Consider the following 10,800-nt stretch of genomic DNA (forward strand, 5'->3'; position numbering starts at 1 on the left):
ATTTTTCAAAGAAACATGTTATACTAGATAATTTTTTAAAGGTAATGTTTATCATTAATATAAAAGAATACTTTTAAAAATAATTATTGATTTATACTCTCCCTCCTTTAATTCTGTTTTCTTATGTTTTTCTGCCCTGTTAGCTTTCTAAAGGTTGTCATAGAGAAGTGGAATAATTTAGGAGCCATTGACAGAATTGAATGCAATGAAACACCAGTATGTTTTTAAAAATATGTATTCCAGACAGGCTGTGAGAAAGGGTTGTGTTCTAGCACGGGCAGTGTTTATGGAGGCCACAGAGTCTCTGTTCTAGCCTTCACTACCCATCTTGGCATGACAGGCAGTTTCCCTCCGGGTTTTGGGTATCAAGAGCAATAGTTCTCAGTGGAGGTCCCTTTTTGTCCTCCAGGGGACACTTGCCAATTATCTACACACACCGTAGCTGCCAGAGCTGGGGGTTGAGTTTTTGGGGAGGCTGTTACAGGACTTGGGGTGGTGGTGGCAGGTAGCCAGAGATGTGGCTGAACAACCTGCAGTGCTCAGGACGTCCCTCTGTCACCAAGAGTGATGTGTACAGATGCCAGTGGTGCCGAGGCTGAGGAGCCTTGCTGAGCGGAGAGCTGCACACTGCTCTTTTTCGCCTGCAGGGACACATACTTGGACGCTGGGCTGTGATGAGGAATGCGTAGACATGCAGTGTCATTCATAGGTGCTGATGCTCTGCTGAAGTACTTCTTAGTCTTGCTGTATACTAGACAGGGAAGGACATCCATCAAATTGGCCTATAAACGAGGCTAACTTACAGACCGTGTGACTCTCATGTGACACAGGCCATGCTCACCTCCTCCTGACTCTCTGCACTACTCTGCACTGATGAAGGCGTCAATGCAGTTATGCCTATGAGCCTCTTCCAGCAGGTGAGCTGGCGGTGCAGATGTGATCCCTTCCCAAGTGACCCCACTGAGTCTGGCTAAAATGCACATCTTTTTCTCCCTTACTAAGTCTTTGGATTTTTCCAACAAAATATTTAAAGTGATTGCTCTTAACGAAAAGTTTTCATTCAGCAGTTTTCTGTTAGGACATTAAGACATATTTTCTGTGGATGCCCTGAGAGCCTTATAGTGCTGGGCATCCAGACATTTGTTGATTGTGTTTGCTTTCTCTACCTTTACAACATGTTTGAGAATCTGAGCAGTTGAAGGAGCATATACAAATCCTTTGCCACAGATCTGAGAGGCAGCGAGAGTCTGAGCGTTCACCACTCTTATTCTTTTCAGAGATTGCGTTGAGCTAGTAGAAACTAAAAAATGTCACAAAGATATCACAGATTTTTATCTTTTGGCTTTGTGTACATTAGAAAATGTTGGTTATTTTTATACAAAAATATAGCAGATACTTTTTTTAATCTTTAGAAGCCTCTTGTTTGAATGTGTGCTTTGTGGGATTGTTGGTACAGAGGCTAGGAGGCGCTTGCTGGTAGTCGTGTGTGAGCTCCTGTCTCAGACCTACTGTAGTATAGTCCACATGCCTTATTTCTTTGCATCACATTTTGTTACTAACATTACAAGGAAGGTAGGTGCTTTACAGCCAGCTTTATTTATTAGCACTGGGTCGCCACAGCACAGTTGTCATAGACTTGCCCCTCATTCTCCTAAACATAAGCTAAGCAGCACCAAGAGATTGCCTGTCATAGTGGAGGAGGCCAACAGGCAGATTTCCTCTGGAATTAAAACTGTGTTGTAGAAACCCACAGTTAATACAGAACTGCTTGTCTGTTGTAGGCCTCCAGCAGTAATGCTTTCCTCCTACAGATCCTTCTACTAAAACCAGCCCATCATGTGCTCATGAGAAAACCCCGTGCCTAACCCCAGCTTTAAGCATCCCTAAGCAGCTTAGGTGTCCATTGGAGAATGCCTTCTTGTTCTTAATCTTAGAAGTAGCGCAAATCTTCTGTTGTCTGCACTTAAGTTTAACTAGAAAATACTCATTTTTTTTTCTACAAGTGGGTTGTTTTATTTTGCTGTCATTTGGTAGTTCTCCCACTGCTGCAGATATTTCTTTTTATATAATTTTATTTATCCTAATTGGAAGCTTCAGTTACATGTAATGGGCACACACACACCGTGCTTCCCTCGTCCCGTTCAGCATGGTGTATGTAGGAAGAGTGGTTTCCATGTCCTTTTGTACTGCTGAGCGCTTTCAGAACTTTCTTGGAGGAAATAATGAGAAGCAGAAAGGAAACACGGTTCTTCCTAGTTTTGCCGCCTGACTTTGCAGCATTTCCTTGAAGCCTTCCACACGACCCACTTTCTCACGAGCTTGTTGTGTGTCTCAGGAGCTATGTCCAGTGTATGAAGTCTCTGGCTAGCAATACTGTTAGAGCATTTCAGAGGGGCTGGCCAAATGTTGAGCTTTGAAGACTTTGTGAATGCCAGCACCACTTGCTGCCAGCTGGCCCTGCGAGCTGCCGTGGAATGGCTCTCCTCATTGCCTTCACTGAGCCCTAACCCCACTTCAGATAAACCGCACCGACACTTTGTAGTTCTTTGCTTGGGGTTGGGTAGCACCCTTGCGTGGAGATCTTCAGGACCTTGTAATGGGGCTGGTTGTAACGTTACCAGTTGTATTCCAATGAAAGCGTTGTCCATCTATGCAAATCATTTCCTAGTTACATTTCTTGTGCACTAAACATTAACCGTGTGATTAGTTGTGCCCTAAAGGGTTTTTTTTTTTTTTTTAGGGGAGGTGGAGGTGAGGGTAGAGGAAGAGATAGCTAGGAAGATGATGCATGCGGCCACAGGATGAAGACAGTGTGACGCTGGTCGTTAATAGCTTAGAACACGCTGCAGTGACGGAGGGCTGGGCATGTCGTGTTAGGTGTTCTGTTTACTGGTACGAGGGACTGAGTTAAGGCTTCAGAGTCCACCGCTGAGGTTACACACTGTGTGCTTGCTTGTCTTCCTAGAGTAACCTGGAATTGTGGTCCTCTGTCCTTCTCTCAAGTGCTGGAATTAAGGTCTGTGCCACCATGCCAAACCTAGCCCCTGTGGGTTTAAATGTCAGTATTTGCCTGTAATCAAATTAGTTCTGTATCAACCTGACAGAGCTCTGAGGCAAGTTGATGTTAATACCACCACGTGTACCCAAGTCAGTGACCCTGGATTTTTGAAGACGATAACCAGTGACAGGGAGAGTATCGTCAAAACTGACAAGTTTGCTGTGAGTGGGCAGCCAGAAAATAGAGGAGTGTCCACAGGCAGACAGCACCCTGACTTGGCCCTGCAGCTATCACAAAGGAAGGCACAGGACGTGGCACCGAGGAGGGCTGACTGTCGCCGTAGGTTTCGCCTGACTGGCAGGTTCCAGTAAGTAGAAGCCTGCCTGCAATCTTGGTGTAAAACAGAATGACTCATGACATGAACTGTTTTAACTCAAAATCATCAGTATTTTATCAGTCCATTTAGAATGTCTTATTTCATCTCAAAGATTGGTTTTCAGGCTAGGTGAGTACAAGTAAGTATTAGGAAAAGTAAATATGTTACCTAAAATGTTAAGTCCTTACAAATTGTGCTTATAGGTTTAGAGTTTGGTCTACTTTAGAATTATACTAAGAGAAAACCTTTTTCTTTTTGAAATTTACAAGGTACCAATTTAAATACAATTATGATCATCACACTCCAGGGGAAGCAGGAGGCCCCTCCCTCTGCTGTACCGCCACCCAGCTTCCCTGCAGCAGGTTCTCTGGCCAGTGCCATAGTTAAGGGAAAGTAGTTCCATATGGGTTTTATATTCTTTCCCTTTTCATAGCTAGTGGGCATTTTATTTGATTTAAAAATACAATTTTAATAAAATGTTAGGTACAAAGTGAGCTTCTAACACTTTATATTTTAGGCAAAGGTCTTTCTGTTGCTTTTCAAGTGCAAACCTACTGCTGTCCATGATATTGCTGATATTGAGTTCTATAGATTCATGATCTATAGAAAGAAAAAAATATGTAATGAGTGAATTTTAATGTTGAAAAAATCAGTATAAATTTAAAATACTATGCTAGTATGGCATAGTCTTAATGAAATAGAAGAGGACTGTAGTTACATTCTTTTATACTAAGTTAGTCCAGTCATCATCTTAGGTGTCCATGGCACTGCCTTGAACACATTGCACCTTATTGGCTTAATGGAACATGTCAGTGCTAGCCCGTGCTCTGTGCACCGTTCTCTGACAGTGATGAGTAGTAGTGGAGACTGGAACATCATTGAAACAAAGATGGACCTGCTGTAGAGGAAACCAACTTTTAAAATCTTGCCTCAAGTGAAGAAGATATGTACAGTGTTTAAAGTCCTTGTACATAATGCTTGTGTTAAATGGTTTGGTGCTATTAAAATGTGAGCAAATCACTATTTTTCCTCAGTAGTACCAGATAAATACACTTGCTGCATTACAGTGCTGAGTGGAGTGGAAACACTCTGGCTGCACTAAGTATACTGATTTTTTTTTTTTTTTTTTTTTTTTTTTTTTTTTGCTTAAATCATTATTGAAGAACCCTCCCCCCTCCCCCACACACACACTTTAAAATTACAGTCCTGAGCTACATAATTGGCATCACCACTGGCCCGACTGAATGACAAGTAAATACCATTATTCGTGTACTTAATTGTTTATTTGAACACTTGGATTGTATGTGGAATATACAGGTAAGAAAATAAGAAGTGAAATCTTCCTGTACTGATAGCGGAGCAGGTTTCTAAATCAGACTCAGCTGCAGGAGGCCAGGGAACAGGCTGCTGCCGCTGCCGCCGCCACCGCGTGTATTGTGTGAGGGACAGCCAGCGCTAACGTAAGACTCAGCCAGAAAGGGCATGCATTGCATTGTGAAGGGCAGACCTGGCACCATGAAGCAGGCCCTGTGTGTGCTGGCAAGTGTTTGCGGAGTATAGATGGAGTAAGGATCAGTTTTAATCAGGTAAATCGCTGCCGCTCTGGGATCCTGTGAATCAGGTTGTGATTCTTGCTTTAAATACTGACATCAGTTGATACTAACAGTCTCTATAAAGATAGTTAAAATTTATCATGTATCATAGCTGTAGCTTTTTAAAATGGGAAAATGCCTGCAATAAAGCATTAGACTACAATATATAATAGATGCTTTCAAGCTGAGGGTTTTTTTTTTTAAGTTATAATAATCTAAATAGCCCAATAACCTGGCCTTTGTAAATTGCTCCATGATTCTGGTTACTTTTCAAGTGTTTTAAGTTTATACCTACGTTGTTAAGATACTCTGTGCTGTTTAGCTCTCTGTTCTTGTATAAGTGTTCTTAGACCTTCATAATCAGCTGAGAACACAGGTTGTGATTTGTGATTCCCACATTGACGGAGTAGACTGCTAATCACCTCATCAAAAGATGGGCTGTATTTTTTTTCCAACAGGGGATTAAAAAAAAATCAAGATTCAGGCCAGGCGGTGGTGGCCACACCTTTAATTCCACTACTCAGGAGGCAGAGGCAGGTGGATCGCTTTGAGTTTGAGGGCAGCCTGGTCTACAAAGCGAGTCCAGGACAGCCAAGGCTACACAGAGAAACCCTGTCTTGGTGGAAAAAAAAAAAGAAAAACGAAAAAAAAATCAAGAATCAGAAGTTCTTGGGAGGTACAGGGGCTGTGCTGGAAGTGAGGGTTGTGTGTTGCAGACAGCCATGCACAGGGTAGACGCTGAGTTCAGGCCTCTTGATGCAGTTAGAACGTTTTCTCTTTTTACCACTTAAAATTTGTCTCACAAGGGTAAGTTGCTGTGATTAACTTTTTTTTTTTTAATCCCTTTAAGAACATTAAAAATCTTCCTTTTGATTTTTACCATTGTTCTAAAAACAAAGTTCTATAATAAAAAAGTATCTCAAAAGATGATTCATCAAGGAAAAAAGCATCCCCAAGGGGAAGGAAAACATGTTTTAATCTTAGAGAAAGCAAATATTAAGGTTATATAGACGTGTCTCACATTGGATGTTGTGTTAGAGTCCTCCTCACAGGAAATGCTATAGCTCTAGCCCCTTAGCATAGACTTCCTAGACTGTGTCCATAGCTGCAGCTTTACAGTGTATAACCTGAAGATGAAGTCACTTTTGCATTATAAGAGCACACCATTATCTATGTACAAAATGTTCATTTGATGTATTTTTTTAAGAAGAGAAAGCACTTTCATATTAAGTCGCATGTGTATGAACTTTAGACTTCCTATTTGTGTCTATTCAGTGAAATAAAATGGAGCATCAGATGTTTGCTGGCAACGTTAACTGCTAATGGAAGCACCTTATACTCTGCTGCTTAAACTTGCTTGGATTGCACCTTTGTTCCCTGCACACTTTCACATAGAGTATTGTAACATGGCTTCGAGTGGGTCTGGGTGGAAGAGTAGTGGTGGACCTACAGGGTCTTTTATTTATGTTGTTTATATGATAATATATTGTAGACCAGCTGTAACTTCAGTTCTTTACAAATAAAAGCCTGACTGGTTATCAAATTTTTATTTCTTTAAGCTTTTGAGAGATGCAGAAATCTAATAAAGGTCTTAATGGAGGGCTGAACTGGCTGTGACTTTCCTGCTATATGATTTACATAGAGTGTACATTAATATACATCTAACTAAATATATTTTACTCTCATTGTACAAGCAATTGGAAGGCAAAGAACCATGGAGAGGAAAACGTATGCCAGTGAATTAAAAGGCCCAGCTTCCGGCATCTGAACTGCACACACACATGCACCGTTGTTCACTGGGACACAGGGTCATGTCTGCTGAGCTTTACTGTCTGTGGCGTGCTTGCCCGCATGTGGGCGGCCCTGGTTTAGTCCCACATACCACACAAATCAGCATGCTGGCTCTGGATGTAACTATATCTGTTTGCATCTTAACAGTAGAACAATGTAAAACTTCAAATTCCCACTTTCCTTACACATTGATACCTAAGTGCTAAATATTTTAGGTACTGTACCTTGCAGCCTAATGATTGCGTTCCCTCCCTCCCTCCCTTCTTCCCTCCCTTCCTTCCTTCCTTCCTTCCTTCCTTCCAGTGTCTCCTTGCAACATTGGCTACAGATGAGCAAGCATATGGCTCAAATTGGCCAATTATTTCCTGAGGTTTTATATTTGAAGCTTTACATTTTATATCTGGAGCTTTAAACTGGGACAAGAAGAGCCCAGGCTATTGGCAGCCAGCATGCCTGCTGTGTCAGTACATGAAGCCTGGCGCCCCAGAGTCTCCTAGCTTATTCACCTCTTCGTTGTTCCAGGGCCCCTTGTCTTAGAATAGCTTTGGTTAGGTTTGTATCATAAGGTCTAATCTGGAATGTTTGAGACCTTAAATTTTTCAGACTTTATTGATTATCCATTATCCAAAGCATTTTAGACCAGTAGGGCTTATCCTGTGCTTGCAGCTCAGAGAACTGGCTATGCAGCAGCACGGCGAGCTTGTCTCTCTAGGTGGCTGGCACTAAAGGCCTGTATGCCTGTATGCTCAAGGAAACAGGGCCTCAGTTCCTGAAGATGGTCATAGACTCTACGCCACACACACACACACACACACACACACACACGGCCATTGTCTTGAGTGGGACTAATGAATGGTGTAACGTGTGGGAAAGTGCACAACTCTGGAGCCAGGGTTCAAATCTTACCCCCTCCGTCACTTGAGCGAGTCAGGGTAGGTGTCCTAGTTTTGGTGCCTTTTCTTGACTGCAGGAGGATGCGAACAGGATGAAGCCGAGTGCCGTGTAATGCTTACACAGAGCCAGGCACACAAACCCGTGGTTGCTGTTACTGCTGTTCCATGGCGCTTGCTTTAGGATATAATACATTTACAGATTATGGACTAGATAGGTCACAACGTCTTTTTAAAACTGTAAACCGCCATTACACACACACTGCACCTATATACATACATAGTGAGTACATGTGAGTTGTGATGTTAAAAATTCATCTTAGGGGCTGGAGAGATGGCTTCGTGATTGAGAGCACTGACTGCTCCTCCAGAGGTCCTGAGTTCAATTCCCAGAAACCACATGGTGGCTCACAACCATCTATAATGTGATCTGATACCCTCTTGTAGTGGACAGGAGTACATGCAGATAGAGTACTCACATACCTAAAAAAAAAAAAAAAAGTCATCTTGGAGGAAGAGGAACTGGACGATTTCGTGTAGCCCAGGCTGACCTTAAGGTAACCAAAGATGAGCTTCCTGCTCACACCTCTCAAGTGCAGGATCACAGGCACCCACTATTGCACTTAGTTAGCCTTCGTGGTGCCAGGCTTTACACATGTTGGTGAGCAGTTCATGAACTGATTCCCAGACCAAATGCATTGATTTTAGAAATGCTAGGGGTGGTTCTTGCAATGTATATTAGTATTTGTAAATAGCAGCCAAAATAGCTATGTAACTTAATTCATGGAGTGACCACAGATTATTCTGACTCCCAGTGCTTTACTCCAGGGGCTCACTGGGGAGTAGGGTTGGGAGTTGTGCTCAGAGGAAGGTTGTGGAAACATTCTTTGATCTCCACTTCTGGGAAAGGTGTATGGTTTCCTGTACAAGACACCATTACCAAGCCCTAAATCCCAACAGCCCACAGCTTTTTCTAGTGTATGTAGCTAACGCCTGACATGCACATGGTTATAAATGAACATGCAATTGATTTGTCATAGAGGTCTCATGATTCCAAGCTCCACAGATGGGACAGCTGAAGCTCTCCAGGAATATTTATAATAAAGTACTTTAGGTATATTTAAGATGTGCTAATCTGCCCCATAAAGTGTACTCATACCAAAACATTTTAAGGGGCTTTTTGTTTGTTTGCTTTGCTCTAAAGTTGATAAAATATTTAAGCCCAGAACTTAAAGTTGGCAGCGAAATCTCAGATTTATATAACATTTTGCATCCAGGAGTTTTTGGAGTAAGACATTGAGCTGGCCACATGTTAAAGTGTTTATTTTGCATCAAGACCAAAGACGTATCCAGTGTTGCTGAGCAGGAATAAAAATTGTTTTGTTAATGTGTCCTTAGCACTATTTAATATCCACCTGACAGAGGCTGTGCTCAAGAGATAAAACTTGGGGGAACAGGCGCGTCAGTGCCTGCGCTGCTGAGACTGGTGGGGTGCTTGTGGGCCTCCTCCCAGCAGGGTGTCTCAGCAGATGATGATGGATATGGGCCTCTCCACCTGCTTAAGTCTGTGAACTGGAACAAAGCAGCATTTCCAGTTGATAAAAGGATCCACAGGTAATGTGCTGTCTCTTAAATAAAGCTTGTGGCAGTTAAACCAATAAACTGTAGCAATGAGAAAACTATTGACAAAGTACAGCCAGGGGACGTTCATTTCTATGTATGCTGGGATCTCAACCCCAAGTGAGAGGATGAGGAGCTGGAGAGCCACAAAGGGGAACCAGGTACCAAGAAAGCACACAATGAGCCTGGGCAGGAGTGCCTCTCTGGAGCTCACAGTGTAAGCGCAGTGAGGCGGGAAGGGGAAGTAGAGGATGGCCTCGTTCTTATAGGATGCTATCCTAATGGCCTGTATCAAGGCCACAACCTCTGGCCATGAAATCAGAAAGGCCACAAATAAAACCATCAGCATAGCCAGTGACAGCCAGTGGCTCTGAGTGCTGACATGGGAGGGGCACTGCTGCATGTGAGTCCTGTGTGTGTCTAGGCTTGCTGAGACAGCTGCATCTCCCAAAACATAAGCAAGGACTGAGATCCAAGTTAAAAGGACTGTCAAGAAATAAAGTAGCCTTTGCCACTTAGATGAATGCTTGATGCCTCGAGACAGACTCAACCAGTAATCTATACAAGCTACTAAGCAAACTGGATAATGCAGAAAGCCGTAAGTGAAGGAAACGATTTGCATGAGCAGGCAGATGTGGTATTTAGTAAACCTAATACCTAGAACTACAAAGTCCCTGAAGTAGGACAGAAAGGAAATGATTACCAATACTAGGAGATCAACAAATGCTAGTGAAAAGCAGAAATATTCCATAAAACTCCTGCAGGTGTCTTTCCTTCTCAGGCCCAGGACGAGGATATTTGACAATGCTTTCCCAAGTATGATCAGCAGCAACAGACAGTGAACGTCTAGGGCCGGCTTTGTCTGATGCCACGCGTGCTGAAAAGAGCAGTTCTCTGAAGAAAGCGCTGTCATGTTTTTAGTTAAACTTCAGGACAGTCTGGTGATACACAGGATAAGAAATGGCTTCACCTTATTTTCTTTCCCTGCAAAAAAGGAAAACCTTGATGTTACCGTGGTGCTCTACCCGAGACCTTCACATGCGTCCCCGTTGGCACAAACTCATGGCTTAGGAGTGGGATGGACGTGGCATTACTAATAGACAAGCACGCACGCACTGTGCCAGACAACCTCCCTTTTGTTCTTGTGCGGAAAAATGTAAAGGCTCTGCTCAGGGGCCGTTTTTAGGTTCTTCCACCTAGCTTTCTCTGATGCTCAAAACTTAGCGGGGTTGAGAATGGGAGCCCATGGGGAGGAAACAGCAGGGTTTCTCTTTGGGATGTGCCTGCTTAGACGCTGCAACAGGAGAGAGAACCCAGGAGAGGACGCGGCTGAGCACGGGACCCAAGAACCTAAGTACAGGAGCAAAGGAGCAAGGCAGGAAGCTGGGGAGCGCAATGCTCTGGCAAGTGGGAAAGAGGTCAGAGAGGAAGAAGTCAAGAAAGAGGGAACTTCTAGAAATGGCCTCCCAAGAAAAAAATATTAGGGGACATAGTTCACTGCCTTTCATGTGCAAAACCCTTCCTGGGTTTGCT

General features: G+C 43.1%; 1 protein-coding gene across 1 annotated transcript; it reads right to left on the minus strand.

Moving 5' to 3' along the window:
• Positions 1-9,154: 9,154 nt before the first annotated feature.
• On the minus strand, positions 9,155-10,271 carry Gpr160 (G protein-coupled receptor 160). Its single transcript, XM_051157009.1, has one exon. It carries the CDS (start codon positions 10,178-10,180, stop codon positions 9,170-9,172), a length of 1,011 nt encoding a protein of 336 aa, XP_051012966.1. The 5' UTR covers positions 10,181-10,271; the 3' UTR covers positions 9,155-9,169.
• Between the last annotated feature and the right edge of the window lie 529 nt (positions 10,272-10,800).

The sequence above is a fragment of the Acomys russatus genome, chromosome 15, assembly GCF_903995435.1.
Source record: "Acomys russatus chromosome 15, mAcoRus1.1, whole genome shotgun sequence".
NCBI classification, from domain to species: Eukaryota; Metazoa; Chordata; class Mammalia; order Rodentia; family Muridae; genus Acomys; species Acomys russatus.